The sequence below is a fragment of the Cinclus cinclus genome, chromosome 5 (assembly GCF_963662255.1).
Source record: "Cinclus cinclus chromosome 5, bCinCin1.1, whole genome shotgun sequence".
NCBI lineage: Eukaryota > Metazoa > Chordata > Aves > Passeriformes > Cinclidae > Cinclus > Cinclus cinclus.
In genome coordinates this window covers 8785265-8805099 of record NC_085050.1, presented here as the reverse complement: position 1 = coordinate 8805099, position 19835 = coordinate 8785265, and the positions used below count along the sequence as shown (strand labels likewise).

General features: G+C 41.1%; 1 protein-coding gene across 4 annotated transcripts in view; it reads right to left on the bottom strand.

The window, feature by feature from the left end:
• Nucleotides 1–18685, bottom strand: part of FAM193A (family with sequence similarity 193 member A) — a 76629-nt gene extending 57944 nt beyond the window's left edge. For all 4 annotated transcript variants that reach the window (XM_062492636.1, XM_062492637.1, XM_062492639.1 and 1 more), the window contains exon 1: nucleotides 18446–18685. In XM_062492636.1, coding sequence (XP_062348620.1) covers nucleotides 18446–18679 — 234 coding nt within the window. In that variant the 5' untranslated portion in view covers nucleotides 18680–18685. The remainder of the gene's footprint in view (nucleotides 1–18445) is intronic.
• Nucleotides 18686–19835: the final 1150 nt, after the last annotated feature.

Genomic DNA, 19835 nt, shown 5'->3' with positions numbered 1-19835 from the left:
CTGAAAACATAATTGTATCTGTAACACTTACACATGGAGCTACCAAGAACCCAGGCTTTCCAGTGAAAACAGGGAGAGAAGGAAATTTTATTTTAATTACGCACATTACGAATTCTTTAGAAGCACATACCCCTTCCCACATGCAATACTTCCCTTCTTTGGAGCTAAATATGACACAGCAGAACACAGCCAATCCACCTCCTACCAGGATTCTGTTTTTTCTATTCTAGGAATGTGTTCAACATTTCCCAGTGATTTTGAAGCCACGTGCTAAAAAAAGCAATCAAAAGCTAATAACGAATACAATTAAAGCATTCATTTTCCCAAGGACAATGAGCAAAGTGTTCTGAGCAGGTAGTTAGAACACCTCAAAATTCTCTTGACTAGCCCTAACAGGTAACAAGCATGCACAGAATTTTTTTTCCTGGTCAGAGTTGTTAGAGTTTTAATCTGTTGTTTCAACTTCAATCCTGAACAGAAATACATAAAATTAATAGGACTACATAAAACCAACCCAACCCAACCCCAAGATATGCCAGCAGTTTCCTTATGAACAGTAGAAAGCACTCATGCAAAGGCAAGTTTAAGACCTGTAAGACAATATCTAGGAAGTAACTACCTGATTATGTAACTTCAATGCTGCAGATGCCCTGCTCCAGGAATTACATTATAAGAAAATGACCTCACTTGTTAACTGCTAAAGGGATAAACATTCATCCTTCTGACAGCAAAATCTCATAAAGCATTAAGTAAAGCCACATTCTGGACATTGGAGAGGCCATTTTCAGAATGTTCTACCAAATGCAATTTCTAAAACTATCCATGTTTTCCCCTCAACAGAAAAAAAAGGTAATGTAGAGCAAATTACATATGTTGTACTAGGATATGACACTGACAGTACAAGTCAGAGAAATAATCCTCTATTTCTAAGTCATTTCAATTCTGCAAAAATCAGCATCAGTAAGAAGCAGAGTCCTAGTTTCAATAATTAAAAGCAATTCACAAAATTACAGAAGATGCAGCAAGTAAGCTCTAGCATCAGAACCGCATTCAAAGGCTGTGTTTCTAACAAATCATTACAAAGTTAATAAAACTCCAAGTTAAGCTAATACCTACACAAGATTACCTCAGTCCTTGTACTTCATTACCCTTAAACTGCCAAGCTCTCAGTGCTCACCACACACACACACACACACCACATCACTTATTAATTTCTTACGACCACATGAAATACACTACTCACACAGACCACATTGTTTGCTTCAAGTGCCACCATGGGAGGGAGCAGACATTTACTGAATCAAATGAGGAAACATGTAAAGCTTGAAGTCCTTTGACCCAAATTTACACCTACAACTCAAGAATCAGAGATCAGAGTGCCCAGGAGTCTATTCAGCTACCCCTCACCAAAAACGCAGGGCTGTAAATGGCAGGAAGACAACCATGACTCCAACACACATAAAATAAATTAAAAACAAAACAAAAAAACCCCAAACAAACAAATAAAAAAACAAACAACAACAGCAACCAAAAAAAGTGGCATCTCTAAAACTTTCATCTGAAATGTTCCCTGACCCAAGGATGAAAAGGTTATAATGAGACAGTGAGACAAACTTATGTCTTGGACTTTATTTGCCTGTATTTCCGATACTGAGGAAGATTACAAGGAAAACAGAGTGATCATAGTTCTACATTACAGATTCTAAGAAAGAGGGTTTGAGATTTGGATTGTGGGTTTGTTTCTGGGGGGTGAGGCATTAAAAAGTAGCAGGAGACACCTGAACCAAGACATCTGTGACTGCAAAGTCTTTAAGGCAATTCAAGAGGAGACTACAAAAGACAAACCCAAGTGAACATCTGTATCAGAAAAGTCACCATAAAGAACAAGCTGTATACTGGCCCTACTTTGGTGCACACTGCTCCAGATGTTCTTTGCCTCTCTTAGACCCAAGAAAATAAAAGCTGCTCAATGGTCATTCACCACAACAACTACTCCTCATGGGTATTACAAACAACAATTGAGAACAAATAAGAAGTTCCCAATCAGCTGTCCTCACCCCGACACTGTCAGGAACAAGCTCTCTTGCAGACAACCCCATGAATTTCAAAATGCTATCAAAGGACAGCTTTGGCTTCTCTGACCATGTGATGAGGTTCTGCTTGCTGGTAGGTGAGAATGTAGAAGATTACAAGGAATTAACATACAAAAAAAAAAGCCTTTCCTGGTTGTTAGCTTGAGGGAAGACTTATTTTTCACTAGGATCATGAGCAAAACATCAAGAGTTCAAAAATTATACACCAGGACAAGAGCCTAGAAGTAAGTACAACCAATTATCCACAAAAAAATCCAAGTTATAAAATCCAAGTAATCAATCCATCAGTCTTAGACAAATAGACACCAATGCATAAAGCCTAAGAAAAGCTGTCGAGTTCTCTGAATGGGAATAACACTATGATCTACTCCATAAGAGTCCCTTTCCCACTGGAACACTAACAGAAAAAGGATCCAGTCAGTTCATCACAAAACACAACAAAAACTTAAACATGCAAACAAAAACCCAAACCAAACAAATCCAAGTGTTGAGGAGTGTTATGCCCTATACTCAAAGGATACAAGCAATACAAGTGCAGAGTTATCCTGCAAGTCTGCAAATAATAAAACGAGGAAAGCACATGAATGTTATCAAGTTGCAAGCTTACCACAGACTATCAGAAAAGGCCAACAGACAGATGTTATCCTTTCTGAAAGGGGGAAAAAAACATAAGACTTTTTGTTACAAAGAGATAATGGAACCTAGGCACCTACTGGGAATGACTTGAGGAATGTACATTTTTAAAACACAGCAACTGGAGACACTTCCTTTAACTGTAGCAGCAAGAAAAAATAGTTGACAGTAAACAGTAAGACAGTTCATCAATTCAGTGGTTACTGAAGAGGGAAAGGAAGTAAGAAAAGCACAAGATAGATCTCACATCACTAAATAAGAGCTCAGACGACAAGTATATGGCAAGGAAGAGTTAATTCTCAAATGACACAGTAGAAACAAACAAATTCAAGAAAACCAAGCACAGCAAGAGAATAGAAAACATAGCAAGAGAATAATGACTCAGAAAAAGCACACATGAAGGGAGTAACAAGAATAACAATGGCAAGAGAGCAAAAGTGACAAATGAAAGGCTAAAGGCACAAAACGAAATAATTCTTACAAAACAGCTTGAGGCTACTAAGAAATAATTCTATCAGTATACTACTACTGGAATTCTCCATTACTAAATGAAGAGAGAAAACAGACTGATGAAGAACAAGTCCTCACCAAAGAGCTTAACTACAAGCAGCACAACTAGTACAAGCAAATGAGCAAAAACATCCACCCAGAATCAGCTGACTATTGGAAAGAGCCATACTTATATTTTTTCCAAGTAGGCTAGATCTGATAACAATCAAGAAACTTCCTCAGGAAATCCTTTGAGCCACCTCAAAATCAATAATCCTATCTCTGAAAACTCATGAAGGATGTCTTAGATAATCAGAATCTTAGAAAAAGGTGAACTATTTAAACCCTTTCTTTAAAACAAAGAAACAATCTTGCTCTTCAAAGAAAACCCAAACCTCCACCCCCCCCAAAAAAAAAAAAATTAAAACCCCAAAAACTGAGGGAGGGAAAAAAAGAGAGTGAAGGTAGAAACACCCGAGGAATGGATTGTCTTCGAGTTCCCAGAAAAGTTAAATATACCCAAACAATCTTTTTAAACACTTAGATGATATGAAGAGGAGGAACAGCCACCTTGGTTATGTCAAACCAGTAAAATTTTCTTTAATTAAAGAATTACACAGAGGAGGAAGAAAAAATGTCATGATTTACTTGATTAATGTCTTTGACAGCCTTAAGTACTGAAACTTTCTCATGACCGAATTAAATAGCAAGATCTTGACATTACCATGAATTTCCAAATAGACTGAAGTGACTAGATGCAAAAGAGGAGTCAACAAGGTCAGACTGATGGAAAAACTAATGCTACCTTGGGATGCATAGCTTATGTGACACAGGACATAATCCTTTCACCTAATACTGCTACAGTAAGAGGGACTCAGAGGGACAACTGCAACTCATTCTGAACACAGGTCTTTGAGCCAGACAGGAACAGCTGGAGAAAAGCCACAACAGAACTACCACTAGACACAGCCAATATTACCAGCCAGGAAAGGCTCTGAGAACTGGGGACACCAACCCTACAGATCAGAATACTGAGGGGAGAGGAAGAGTCAGTTCTCTCTACCCACAGCAAACAGAATAAGCAACAAAATGTTTGAACTGCAGCAAGGGAGAACTCTATGCAACAGAAAATTAATAGCAAAGTAGTTAGAGTAAAAATAGGCTGCTTGGTGAGGTTGTGGAATGTCCATCAAATATGCAATTTTAAGAGCAGATTAAACAAACAAGTAACAACAGCAGAATCAGTACTGTCTCCATTGACCAGAAGACAGATGAATGAGATAAAAATAAGCATGGAAAAACCTTGAAGTTAAGACTTCAGAGCACTGATAAGAGACTCTGGAATATTACAATCAACTTTGGTGTCAGATTTAAGGAGCTGGCTCACAAAGATGGTTGCTTAGATTTTTGTCTACTTCCTAGAACACAATAAAAAAAACGTAACTACAACAAAAAAAAATTAACAAAAAGCCACAACATAAAATGATCTTAAAATCAATTATATTCTTTGGACAAATCATCTACCTTTTAATATGTATTAAGCTATATAATTACAAATACTAAATGTGCTTTAACATTTTAAAAGAAGACAAAGCTCAGGGATTAGTGGAGTCTACCTGATATGATTCACAGAGGGGAAAGAACAGGCCCAAAAAGCTCAACTCCCTTAGAAGCTCCTGATACACTGTGGTGGTCAGACCACCTGCCTGCTCAAGGCCTGCTCACCAGTTACCCACACACATGCTCTCTCTCATAAATGCACAAGTGTGATTAGGAAAATGGAAAAAAAAAAAAAACACAGCCTAATTAGAAGGATAAATCCACACAGTAGCAGTGGGACATTGACATCCTTTTTGCCTCTCCCCCTCCACTTCTGGCAACATAGTGTAGTTGTGACCCCATCCAGTATAATTTCCAACTAGCCAGGCAGTCTAACCACAAGGACTGGTTTTCCATAAAGAGGAGCTACTAATATCCTTCCTGTTCAGTAGTGTCAGTCAAATTTTGCTTAAGAGGAAAAGAATCCCAACATCATATTGGAAGGGCAGACACAACAGGCACCAGAAAGACATCTTTCATCTCATGCTTTAAAGACAGGGATTTGTGCTCCACTAAACTCCAGCAAAGCCCACTAAGCAGAGAAACCTAAAAAAGACATAACCATCAGACCTAACACCTTTCTGATCATGTAGTAACACTCATTAATAGATCACTGCTATAGCTATGCAAACTCTCATGTCACAAACATCACCCTACGCAATATCCATTTTGGTGAAAAAATTAAGACAAGAACAATTTCTAGTCATAAAGTCTCTAAAGCATCAATAAAAGCAGTCCATTGCATCAACTATTTTTTGCTGATCATGAATTAATACCAACACTAAAAAAACTTTGCCTGTAACTTTGAAAAGTTAAACTACTCAAGCACACTATACAAAGAATATATTTGTGACAGAAGTGTCAGAGACAGGACAGTGCAAGTAAAACAAAACAGTGAAGACTAACTTCCTGATATAAAAAAGAAGGAAATACATGAGTAACAAAGAAACCACAGAATTTTTCTTCCATCAGACAAATTCATCCCTAACTTGGGAAAACAACTAAAATGTAAAAATACAATTACCTGGGAATTACTTTTTAATGTTAGGGCAACACCTCGCATACTGAGGGTTGGAGTGGGAATGTTGGTCTGCTGGAGGGCGGGAAGGCTCCACAGAGGGATCTGGACAGGCTGGATCAGTGGTCCAAGGTCAGTGATCTGATTCAACAAGGCCAAGTGCTGGGTCCTGCCCCTGGGTCACAACAGCCCCTGCAGTGCCACAGGCTGGGGTAGAGTGGCTGGAAAGGGCCCAGTGGAAAAGGCTCTGGGGTGTTGGTTGAGAGTGACTGAACATGAGCCAGGTGTGCCCAGGTGGCCAAGAAGGCCAATGGCACCTGGCCTGGAACAGCAGTAGTGTAGCCAGCAGGACCAGGGCAGGGACTGTCACCCTCAGCACTGTTGAGGAGGCCTCACCTCAAGTCCTGGTGTTCAGTTCTCAGCTGTTCTTTACAAAGAAGTCACTGAGGTCCAGAGGACGGAAATAGAGCTGGTGAGGGATCTAGAGGGTAAGTCCCATGAAGAGTGGCTGGGGGGTTGGGGGTGCTTAGTCTGGAGAAAAGGTGGCTCAGGGATGATGTTACTGCTTTCTACAACTCCCTGAGAGGAGGCTGTAGCCAGCTGGGGCTCAGTCTCTTCTCCCAGGCAAACAGCAATAAGACAAGAGGAAATGGCCTCCAGCTGGGCCAGGTGAGGCATAGGTTGGGCATTAAAAGGAATTTTTTTTTATAAACAGTTGTTAAACATTGTAATGGACTGCCCATGGAAGTGGTAGAGTCACCATCCCTGAAAGTGTTCAGGAAATGACTGGACATGGCACTCAGTGCTATTGTTTAGCTGACCTGGAAGTGATCAGTCAAGGCTGGACTCCAGGATCTCAAAAGTCTTTTCCAACTTGACTGACAATGTGATTCTGTATCCTCTACTTTGTAACATCGTACACTATGTATATGCTATTCCAACAAGTTAAAACTTCATGGAAAAAGCGAGTAAGGATGTTGACTTTCTCCGGATTGTCACAAATATAAACAGGGTTGGGAGTAAATTTTTTTTTTTTTTTTTTAGTGTTATCAGTGCAAGGGAGGTCTAACACCAGTTAGGATCCTCTAGGTTTTAGCAGAGGAGACACAAACTACCATCAACTTTTGCAGCTTAGCTGTCAAATCATCAGTAACACCCTACTGACTGAGAGATGAGCCAATCTCACCAACAGGTAACATCAAGTGCAACCTGCTGACTTCAGAGTTTGTTTCAAAACTGGCTCCAGGTTTAGACAAACCCTCATTGCTGTGACCTTAGGTAAAAGCCACAAAGGCAAGCACACACTCGGACTACTGTCTGAACGTTCTACTTAAAGAATACATTACCACAGGCCATTTCTAGCAAAGTTTTAACAAGTCTCTAGAGGTTAGAACAATCCCCTAAACCTTACACAATCACTAGATTTTTTTCACCTGAATAAAAATTAAAACACAGGCTCAGAATTACTTTAAATATTGACAGAAAAATGTTTCCTCTTCACTGTTTTAAGATGCAGCCACCAAGTTCACAAAAAACGTTGAACAAGAAGACTAAATAATATTCAATGTGTGATTGTCATAATTTCCACGTAATTCTGAAAAGCAGTAAGCTAGGTCAGGACTTCCAAAAACATTAAATAATAATTAATATTTAACTTAGTTACTATGCAGTGTTTCTCAGCACAAAGTTCCGTATCCTCCTACATAAGATTTTGAATCTGTAACTAGTGGATACTGTGTAAGTATGGCAGCCTATTTTCCAGACAGAAAAGCAACTGTATTTTTTTTTCTTTTGAAAGCATAGGAATCTTTTCTGAAAGCTTTTTTATAATATCTAAAAATTATGGAACTAACTTTATCAACTTTTATTCTTGTGGTTCAGACTTGTATGATGCTAAAAAAACCCCAACCTAGTCAGCTTCAGGCTGCTGCCACAAGCAGTCTCAAATCACAACAGACACCAGCACAATTCCCTGCAGACTTGCTGAAAAGAAGTGCAGAATGACAGTATAGTGGAGACAAATCTTAGGAGTATCCAGGAAATAATGCAAAGATAAAATAAAGATGATCACAGAGATAAAACTGCAAAGTTTCTTTGACAGTAAAGGAGAGTTCTATCTCTGGCTGGGTGACAAACTAAAACTTTTAATTCATTTGAGGCCTATTCCAGTGAAGATTGGGGTTTCAACTACACATTAGCCACAGCCACATAGATAAGTTAAGGCCATTAAAACAAATTTGTGAAAAACTTCTAGTGAACCTCAGCTAAACCACTAGCTTGCCATCTGTTGTGGCAGAAGCTTATTGAAGATAAGCAGCCTGGAAGCATTATGGCAATTAAGAAATCTTTTGGTCATTAACTCCACACCAATTAAACACTAAAGGCTGGCAGAACTGCACTGTGGCTCAGAACTGCTTTTTAAGGTGAACTCTTCTGTTCCCAATGACTGGTTTCACAATGAGACAGCGTGGTAAAGAACCTTTAAACATTCAGTCAGGCACTTCTTTGTCCATTGGCAGCCCACATATGTGTGTATTCTCCTACTCAAAAATAATTTCCATGCACACACACAAAGTATTTACTTCATTCCTACACTTCCATGGCAACCTCTTTAACCCACATTCAAAAACACCATGTTTGAAAAAGCCTCAGCACATGGGGACACACATTCTCACTCATGCACCTGTCCATGCAAGTGTCTCTGGGCTTGCATCACCACTAGTGTTATCCGAATTCAGAGTGTCATTTCTATCTCGGTGAAATATTCCCTACAACACATTTGAAATAGTCAACTGTTGAGCTTAATATGGTTATACAACTTGGAAGATGTTCCTTAACGTCCTTCATTATATATAAACTAGCAAAAGCCTGCCTGTGACAACGTGTTCTACTCAAGGCATTTTTAAATTAAACTACCCATCTCACTGGAAAAAAAAAAACACCTAATATTAGAAATATCTGAACTACCTGTTCAGCCTCAGGAAGAAGAGAAGACAGAGTACATCTTATCAATGTGTATAAGCACCTGAAAGGAGGGTGTCAAGCACACAGAGCCAGTTTCTACTCAGTAGTGCCAGGCAATAGGACAAGAGGCAAGAGGTGGAAACTGATGCACAGGAAGTTCCAGCTGAACATGGGAAAGAGCTTTCTCACTCTGCAGGTGACTAAGCCCAGGAACATGCTGCCCAGAGATGCTGTGGATTCTTCCTCACTGGAGATATTCGAGAACTGTCTGGAAAACATTTGGTGCAATGTGCTCTAGCAAGACCCTACTCAAGCAGGCAGGATGACCCCACCAGTGGTGCCATCCAATTTGAGCAATTCTGTGTACAGTTCAATGGTATCATCACCTTCCTAGTTTAGGAAGACATGCTCTGAGAGCTAAAGTTTCTATTTCTGAGCACAGGGAAAGAAACAAACTAACAAACCCAAAACCACCAAAAACCAGAAAACAAAAAAGCTTTGGCATTAAAAAAAAACCATTAAAATCTTAGTTTAAAACCTTAATTATTTTAGCTCCAAAATACAGAAGAAATCAAACTTTGCAGCGCCCACAGTTACTGCACTGACTTCAACTACATACATCAACATACAGCTGTTTGTAATAGTTCTCTCTTTGAAAAGAGCCTCAAAGAGAGAAGTGGGTGGCGGAGTGTATTCAAGTCTGGCACCCCTGCCTAAAGCCACATCTTTGGCTGCTAAGGAGCCATCATTGATGCAGTTTGACAGCACAAAGCTGAAAGCAGAACAGGGGTCAAGGTAGAGCCTTATAGCACTTTACACCACCACACGTACGTTATATTTAATACAGTTTCCAAAATATTCCAACACTACACATAATGAGATACCCCCTAATACACAGACTTGAGAGTCATGGCTTGCACTAATTAAAAGACTGCTTTTAGAAAAATGATTCAATTGACAGCTTTCTTTTCCTCCCCTCACTTTACAATCCTGGTACCAAGACATTGAAAACCTGAGGCACATGACCAAAACTTCTCAATCAAATTCAAAACACAAGTCTAGACCATGCCATGCTTAGCTAATGCATTCAACAGTCTGTCTTTCTTGAATTCACTTGCCCATTTCAAAAGGCCAAGCATAATTCACGTACCATCAATAATGTTTGCTCTTTTACAGCTTTCTCCCCTCCTTCACATTAACTCATCTACTTCATTCAAGAAGAAAAAAAATAATTTTAGTCTTATTCCATCCTTCCAGAGACCCCACCCTCATTCACTACCCACAGACTTCTGTTAACTTACCAAGCCTGTAACTGCCACCTGTTTCTTCTGACAAATGAGGAGAATAAAAGCGGACCAAAAAAGACCAGTCCCCAAGAAAGCAGTGTTTTTCTACATAAAAAGGTGCTGCTTCAGGGTCTTGCTCAGATGTCAGTCTAGTTAGCAAATATGCATGTTTAGAACTGCTAAGTGATTGCTGGTGGGCAGGGCTCAACACTGAGATATCCTGCACTACCTCTGGCAGCAGCCAGCCTTGCCAACACACAGCTGTGCTAAGTTGACCTGAGAGGCAGATTACTACCATAAATCCAGATCATATATTAGCTTGTATGACCAATTTTTGATAAAAACTGGCTCAGGAGATAGATGGTCCTAACACAACATGCCATATGCACTTCCCCCCTTCCCAACAGCCTTATGAGTGTTATAACTGAGATTCCCAGTACTGTAAAACATCCTTCAGCTCCTGATGCTGTAGAGAAACATGCCTACTAATCTACTCCTTATTTTGCAGTACCCTTTCTGAGGACTAATTTCCGAGGTTACTTCTGCTATGCCTGCAGAAGGTGAAAACTTAAGGGGGAAGTAAAAAAGATAACGGCACAAAAATATATCTTGATTAATTCACTGTTGTCCACAGGAGTCTAAGTAGTAAAATCCTTTGAGTGGACTTCAGTTGCCAGTGTTTCTATTCCTGATTTAGAAAATTACAAATAGTTATGGGTCCATGGAGGTCTTTGCATTTTAAAATGACATCTACTGGATTTAATTGCTACAGCTAACTTATCCATCATATTATTTAATAAACTAGATATCAATCACTAGAGTATCATATTCTAGCAAGCAGATGTTAATACCCCATCTTTAGAAAGCTCATGTCTACAGCACATGCACAGGTTTGTGACACAAACTAAATGCTGCCCAGGTCTCTACAGTTTGGTCTTGCTTTAAGTAGAGAAGCTACTATTTCCAAAAAGAGCAACAACTCACTTAGGAATCAAAGTGAGCAAAGCTGACATTGCAATGCAAGCCATGACTAAACAATCACTTTTGATATTTTAAGCATAATTAATATCTAGAAGATCAAAGATGGGCATCTGAAAATTTACATCTAGAACAGTGAAGGCCCCTGTGCTGCCAGCCAGACACTTCTATCCAGACTGCTACCTTTCCCTGGAGAAGACAAAAAACAGCTATTTAGAGCAGCAAACACTGCCCCAACAGCTGATCACATCCTCCATCTGTCTGCAGCTCAACACAGACCACTGAACTGCTGCCAAAGCAGTTAAAGGGGGGGGAAAAAAAAAAAAAAAACAAAAAAAAAAACCCAGCAGCTTTTTCCTAAGAGCAACTGCCATCCATGAACCCTCCCAGAAATTAGTCCTCACTGCCTATTGTGGCCCCTCCTGGACCACAATTTACCTCCCACAGTAATATACCTCCCACAGTCACGTTCTAAGAGGAATAGGAGATGAGTCCATAAGAGAAGCCCCAAAATTCAGATTCCAGAGGTGACAAGCTTGCTCAAGATCCAGGCAGTCCACAGCTCTAGACTTCAATTACTTTTGTGACCTTGTCAAAACTTAATGATTTACGTGGATGATTGTGGTCTCATGTTTTTGAACATCCTTCACAAGTAACCACCTGTCAAAGCTACTACAAGCCAGTTCAACAGATTAGTATGTGAAAGGAGGACTAGCATAAAGATCTACTGTGCATGAGGACTTTGTGATGTTCCACAGTAAGTAGCAATACAGAGGCACCTACAACCTATTGTGGTTTGTTCCTCTAAGCCTGAGGAGAGACTATGCATAGGACTATGCCATGGAAGCACACAGATCGTCTTCTAAAAATGTACAATGAAGTAAATATTTTGTTTTCTCCTTATTAATGAGCAAAGTTACTCTTCAAGATCTAAGATATGACCCAAGGGGGCATGTATCATAACCTGTTTGAGTTCCAACATTTTTTTTTGTTTATTTTTTAAGAGGAAAAAAATATAACTGAGTAGGCAGGTAGAGGCTAAGCATGGCTTCCTGTATAGGTTTTTCACCTTATCCAACTTCAGGCACTCCGCCTGTACCAAAATCTCTCCAGATTTCTTTTAATAAAGAGTGGAGTGAGACACTGCCTCCACAGAGTGATGCAGAACAGGAATGCCTTCCTCTCAGATGCCTGAGTGGGTTCTATCATTACTAGGAATTTTGAGACGGAGACAACAACCTTTGTGGCTTTTGCAAAAGAAGGGGAGTTGATTATTTAAGAACATGGTTAAAGTTCCCACCCCAAGGAAGTTTTTCACCAGTGCTATCACCAGTCCAACATGACCAACTTCAGTTCAACACTTTGGAAAAGGCTCACAGGCAGCCCCATTAATTTTCCCCCTAAAATCCACTCTGCAAAACAGTGCCTAGATTAACTTCTGCATCATTAAAGCACTGTACATTTGCTACTAAAAAAAAAGTAAGTAACAAGAAAATATTTAGAAAAAAATATTTCTCTCAGGTAAATGCTATGTTGCTCAGATATATCTTTAATAGTATTTCTGGTGTGTTTCCTCACAAGCGAGGAGGTGAAGGTCAGTAATGTCATAGGCTGCCTTGAATTTTTACAACACAAAATTAAGTAATTGTTATGTCAAAAAAGAGGCATATTTATTCTACTGCATTCTCACAAAAATCTTAATTTGGGCGTTCCTATAATACCATTAAGACTAACATCATAAATGTCATTTCCCTGTTGAACTCTTCATTTGCAGCAAAGAATGAACTGAACTGCAGTATTCTTCTAGATTCAATGTATTCTTTAACTCAAATGTTTCATTGTGTTTTAATTATCCTAGGAAAACTCCACATACAGAATATTCTTTTTCATTCTTTTTCAAAACAGACCAGTCCACAGCTACTTTGGTCACTATTAAAATAAAATAAAAAAACCCAAACAAACAAACAAAAAACAAAACAAAAAAAACAGCACAAGAAAGGAAAATGTAGGGACTGTTTCCATTATCTTAATAAAAGAGGACATATGACCTCCTTTACCACCAGTGAAGGAGCCACAAAAAATATTAAACTTTCTTTGATTACTCAGATCTATACAAACCCGGAACACTGCCTAGCACATCTATGAAGTCCTGTACATGCTAAGCAAAGCAAGTTTTTCCCAGTTATTTCTCCCAATCACTTCTCCAGAACATGTCTTCAGTAGGTCTGTATTTGCTCAAGACCACCCCTGTTAAACACACATATCAGATGAATATTAGTCTCACAGGCACCAAGAATCCACTCAGCTCTCTTTGCCAGGCCACAGGAGAGGCTGACTGATCTCTCATTGTAAAGGAGAAAGGACCAAAGACTCCCCCCAAGATGGGATACTACTACGACAGGATAAATGCCATAACCAAGAAAATAATGTAACGCTAAATACTTAAATAAAGCTTCAAGTACTGTTTGGGGTCAAAAACCAGCAGGAGAAGAACTGGACAAGAACCCTGAATATTCCTGTCAATATACACCTATTTCAGAACTAACTTTTCAAACTAATCTAATTCCAAATTAAATCAACAAGGTTTTGCTTACACACTCAAGAAACAAAAGGGAGGAAAGGAAAGGAGTCACCATGTTTTTTAGAGTAAAAAATTTCTCTCTCTCAATCTTTCACGTTTTGCAACCAATACAGCAAGGGAAAAAAAATCCCCTGCCTTCACATCTGGAATTGAATGTCTCCTCACAAAGCCAAAGGAGGATACTTAGCTTACAGGGATTAGACACCACTGAACCATATGCCATTTTTTTGGACACTCTTTTGGTATGTTCCATTTAACAATTCACAACTGATTATTCTCATTATCAGCTGACCATGATTTTGCAGGTGCAGTAGGTGGGGGAGAAATGGAATGCTCGGGGATTGGATCTACGTCAAGGTCATGAGTACACACAGGCACACACTTCCCAGGAGCAGCATTATGAGATCTGACCCTATCACTGGTACTGTGCCTCTGATCACAGGTCTGTTAGCTGAAAAATGCCTTAACTGAGCATGGGAAGAAGCTATGAAAGAGCTAATAATGTGAATGTTATGCAACCACTAAGCTTGTTTTAAAGTTTGAAATGTTCTGTTTAGATTCTGCTTCTAAATTAGCAAGTTAACCATGCCATCTAAAGCAAATCCTAATAGTTTTATCCCATTGTGTCTCCTTTTGTTATAAAAAGCAGAGCATAAGCTCTTCGGGGTGGGCACTGCATGAGTATTACCAAAAAAAAAAAAAAAAAAAAAAAAAAAAGTGAACTACCTCCTTTAATCAGAGGAACAAATTTACTACCTGACTGTCACAAAGGCTTGTACTTCTTCAAGTTGTAAGTACAGACTGCCTCAGCCTGAGGAACAGAGGTTATGATACTGTTTTATTAATTGGAGTTTATCTAGTTTACCTGAGCCATGACAAAAATTGGCCAAAATAAGTTTGCTTTCGCAGAGAAGGCCCTACATAAAAGCACAAAAGCTAGCTATTTGCTGAACTTCTGAGCTCTTGACAAAGCTAGTCTTTTGAATGTTTCCTTCTTTTTGAATGTTTGAACCACGGAAGGGAAAGAGAGAACAGGGGAAATTTGAAATCACAAATTAAACATAGAAGATATCACTAAAATACAAGCAACAAAGCCGCTGAAGAAATTGGCAGTGTACATTCTGCTATGTATAGAATCTCTATTTAAAAAGCAATACCCCATAATAAATAAGTCTGCTGAAGTACTTAATGAAATTCTAAAACAGCTCTCTCAAATATAAGAAGATTCAATACATTACTACACTTGACATGCAATACTTTGAAAAACACAAGTGAGAGAATTGTAAAATGGCTACTAAATTATTGCCTTTAATTACACAAGATGGGTCAGGCCTGTAACAAAAAGTATTTCTGTAGCTGATCAGCTACTGACATACCACTGTCCACTCCAAAATACCTGAGCATACTAACAAATAGCCAATTTTGCTATATTATATGTATGAACTATGCAGTGGTTGCTAGAGATAATCAAATGGCTCTCACATCAATAATCCAACTGTCTGTCAAAAATTCATAGGATCGAAGTAAGAAATCCTGATGCAACAGTTCACTGAATTAAAACAGAACAGAAGGCAAGATCTATTTCCATAAATACACATATTAAAAAGAAAAAAATCTTAGAGAAGTCCTGCAACAGCACTAGACAACATGACTTGGTGTCCAGTTCCAGTTAAAGTTGATACAGATACAGGTTTTCAAGACAGAGACTCCTTTGCACAGATACACTGCCAAAGCATCCTTTATTTCACTAGCACTCTAAAACATCTAACAGTGCTTCAGAGGACAAATTCAGATGCTATAAAACATGTGCATGGAGTAACATACCTTCCAGGAAGATTCTGTTAGGAGTTGCCCACTTGCATCCCAGAACAAGACTTAGCATGTACTCTAATGCAGAATTTAGCCTACAGTCTCAAAAAAACCCTCCAGATAAGATGTATAAAAACCTCAGCTCAAATTTATTTGTTAGCTCTAACAGGGTTAAGTAGAATTTCAATACTGGAACGTGAGCTTTTAGTCTGAATCATAAAAACATTCATTTTTAAACTACAGTCAACCTGTTTCATAAAATAGGTTCAAAGTATACGTTATTCTGAACAATTACTGACACACAGGAATGTGGACCACACACAGGATCATTCCTTTAGCATCTTGTTTCATTCTGTCTTTTAGACAAGTTTTGGAATAAACAGCTAATAGAACACTAGTAGAAGGATGTGCCCACCCCATCCAGAATGGCTGCCCTAAAACCAGGTAAGTGACAAAAGTCAGAAACTACATGAAAGCAATGAGAACAAGTAGAGGATGCTACGCTGTGCAGCAAACACTAAACTGGGAGGGGGGGCTGGTGGTTATATATTACATCTTATCAAAGATTAAACATTTAAGTTTCCTCAGCAGAGAACTAGCTGATTATTTCTCTTATCCACCAAAGGGAACTTCACATTATTCTGGGTAAGATGAAAGTAAAGCAAGCCTGGTTACTACTTTACAGCTATTAGTGTGCTGCTTACTCTCCATCTAGTGAAAAGAAACATTGTACCCAATTTAGAAGTGATATGTCATGTAAAAAAAAAAAAAGTTTTCTTTCTCAACTTAATCCAGAAAAAACATCTGCTAGTCTTTCATTCAAAAAACTAAGTCTTGGTCTTACCATGTATCCTAAACTATCAGATTTTTACATACCATTAAGGTGATCCTACTTTCACATCAGCAAGAGTCATGCAATGATGCTTTAATATTTTACCTTTGCAACAAGATGATCAGTGAATTTTTAAGTACTGGCAATTTTCATGTCACAACCACTGGAAAGCTATTGAAAGTGTCAAAAAAAGAGGTCACTGAAACCACTATGGAGGAAGCAACACCAGCTTTAAAGGAGCATTATGGGATATAAGCATTTACCTTTCAAAAAACTGAGCACAGGGATTCACCTATCCTCAAAACTTCATTCCAATACATTTATTGTTTGATTGATCAAGGCCTTTGCTGCAGGTTTTTTCTAGTTTAACTAACTGATCTGTTTGTTTAACTGACTTAACTCCCCACTTGCCCATCAGTCTTCAGAACCACCTGTATCACACTGCAAATGGAAATAATTTGACAAATCACATACACATCCAAGAGCAGAGGAAAAAAGAAAGACCAATTAAGACAAAGTTACAAATGTATTAAATCACATGTCGTGTACACTTACAAAAGTATGAATAACATGTAAGCAAGTGTAACAAATGTATTCTCCCAAAAATTTAATGCTGAAACACAGTATTTAATTTTCAAGACATGACAGACTTTCAGAGAGACTGAGCAATTTTATTAGGAACTACCTAAACTGAAAGAAATAAGGAACACGAAGTAGGTAGACTAGCAATGGTTTTGGCTTTTAAGACAAATTTCAGAAAGGTCTCATACACTTTGACAAGAACCAAAGTTCTAGACTACACATAACCACAAGACACAAACATCAAAACATTAGGGGTAGTGGAGCCACACATCAATGTCCCACTCTAAGCATCACTTCATTGCTGGTTTTATTTGCCTAGGCATGATAATGTTTAGCAGCATCTAGGAACCTGAGCCTGTAAAGGCCTGTGATCTAAGATGTAAAACAAAATGGGATTGATCTTCCTGCTACAGGTTTGGTTAGAATAGTGTTGAGTGATGACTTGCAAAGTTGCAAATAAAAACTTGCACACCTCTTTGTCATTAGGCACATCATTCTTCTGGATATCTAAGTCACTTATAGGCTACTGTCCCAAAAGGAAATTATGTATAAAGTTAAGTATCAGATTAGGACAGACATACAGAAACAATTAATCTAAAGTATGGTAGCCAAGTATGAAAGTGTGTGAACCCAAGTTTTAGAGAGAAGGGGAAAAAAAAAAGGTCAACCTACAATCATGAGATTGATTGTCGACCCAGCAAAATAGATGGGCACAAAACTAGACAGAGAACAAAATGAACCCACTTGTTATATCATGGTAATTCAGACATGCTACATCACAAAAGCCAATTCTTTAATTTCCCCTCCACGTGCTCAACAAGTTTATGAGAGCAAGAGGAAGCAGAGCAGGTGGTATGACATGCACATGGAAGTCTGAAGATGCTGTCAGCAGGAAATGCTGCTGTAAATATGATACCTGAACACAAGCACTGTGTTGATAACAAAAAACTTGAGGTAACCTTTACAAGAGAAAGGAACATGAACTTATTTGCTCTTTTGCTACTAGAACCAACAGGACACCTTTTTAAAGGCTTAATTCTTGAGTATTTTTTCTTGGAAAAAAAAAATCAAGGAAACTACACAGTCTGCTCTGTAGTGGTTTTGGTGCACCAATTTGAGATAAATTTCACCATAACATGAAATAATGTAACAGATCTGAATCATTCCAAGGCACCAGAGTGCCAACCACAGTCCAAGCTACAATGAACCTCCTATGCTTAATAACGAAGTTGGCTACTGCAAAAAGGGCGTAATGGAGGTGCCTTTTTGCTTTCTCAAGGCCTGCCTGCCTGTTTCTTACAGCTCCTCCATTAAGGTGAGACCCCGCGGATGGGGACGCAGAAGCTGATTTCAGGACAAACCCCAGGACGACACGGCCCGGCGCAGCCCTTCCCCCACAAAGGGTGGGGAGCTGAGGACGCTGCCCAGCCCCGCCGCCCCATCCCCGCAGCCCCAGGGCCCAGCCCCGAGACCCCCGCCGGGGCCCGAGCGGCCCGGGGGCACGGGGGGGATGTCGCGGCGCAGCCCCCGGCTGCCAGCGCGGGTGTGCGATGTCACCGCGCCCGCCCCGGCCCCGCTCACCTCGCCGTGTCCCGCCGCGGCCCCGGCGCCGCCCGGGGCTCCGCTGGCGCCGCCCGGAGCTGTCAGCAGGGCGCCCACCGCGCCCGGCGGGGCGGGGGCCGCTGCCGCCGCACCCCCGGCCTTGCCCAGCCCGCCGGTGCCGCCGCTGGGTCCCGGTCCGCCGGTGCTGCCGAGGCCGCCGCCCCGCTTGTTCTTCCGGCGCTTCGCTCCGCGCTTGGCGTCGGCCGGACTCATGGTGCTGACACCCGGGCACGGGAGGAGGGAGCGCCGGGGAGGAGGAGGAGGTGGGGGGAAGGGGCGCGGGGTCGCGCCAAGCGCCCGGGGGTGGCGAGGCCAGACGGGGCCGGGCGGGGCCGGGGCTCCCCGGGCGGCGCGGGCGAAGCGGGGCTGTCACGGCCACAGGGACTCGCTCGGCCCCGGCGCCGCTGGGCAGAGTTACCGTCCAATATGGCGGACACAAGGGGAAAGTGATCCCCCTTTACGTTGGGGGGCTCCCCCTCGGCGCTGACGGGAACCCGTCGCGCGCGGCGCGCTGGGAGGCGTAGTTCCGCGCCGCGCCATAACCCGCCACCGGTACTGACGTCGGACTACAGTTCCCAGCGCGCATCGCGATGCCCGACTGGGCGCGGCGGATGAGCTCATCCGTCCCCGCGATGGCTACTGGGAACTGTAGTCTCCCCGCCTGCCGTTAGCCGCGCCAGCCAGCGTTGCCACCCCGGTCAAGGGACTACAGCGCCACCCAAGAGCCACGTGACGCCTTAAAGGGGCAGCAGCGCTAGGGGAAGAGGTGTGGGGGGATGTTTTAGGCAAAGCCCCGAGTAAGGGGCCGCAGCCCGCCCGCCGTTCCGGAATAACACAGCCCTTGAGTGTAGGGCTGTTTTGTCATTCTGTCTTTGTGCAACCATCCCTCGGAACCACACAGGTACCACCGTACCCAAATCCCACACAAGGCAGGCTGAAAATGGAGGTTACATCATGCGCTTTGGGGCTGAGGGCGCTGCTGTGCCCTGAATTGCCGTGAGGTCACTGTTTGAGTCACCATCCCTGGAAGTCTTCAATAAACGTGTAGATGTGGTGCTTCGTGATGGTTTAGTAGCTTGCCACGTGGTCTAGTGTGGGCTTAGCAGTGCTGGGTTAATGGCTGGATTCACTGGTGTCAGAGCTCTTTAGCAACCTGAAGGGTTCCATGATTCTGTGTTGTTCCTCACAGCGCACACTCACATGCAGGCCCAGGAAAGGGAAAATGCTGTAGCTCTGTGTGGGTGTCTGGGTGGCGCAATGCAAAAAAATCATTGACGTGAACGCATTAAAACTGGTGTTAACTTCATAGGGTCACAGAATCCATTAGGTTGGAAAAGATCTCTGTGATCAAGTCCAACCTGTGACCAAG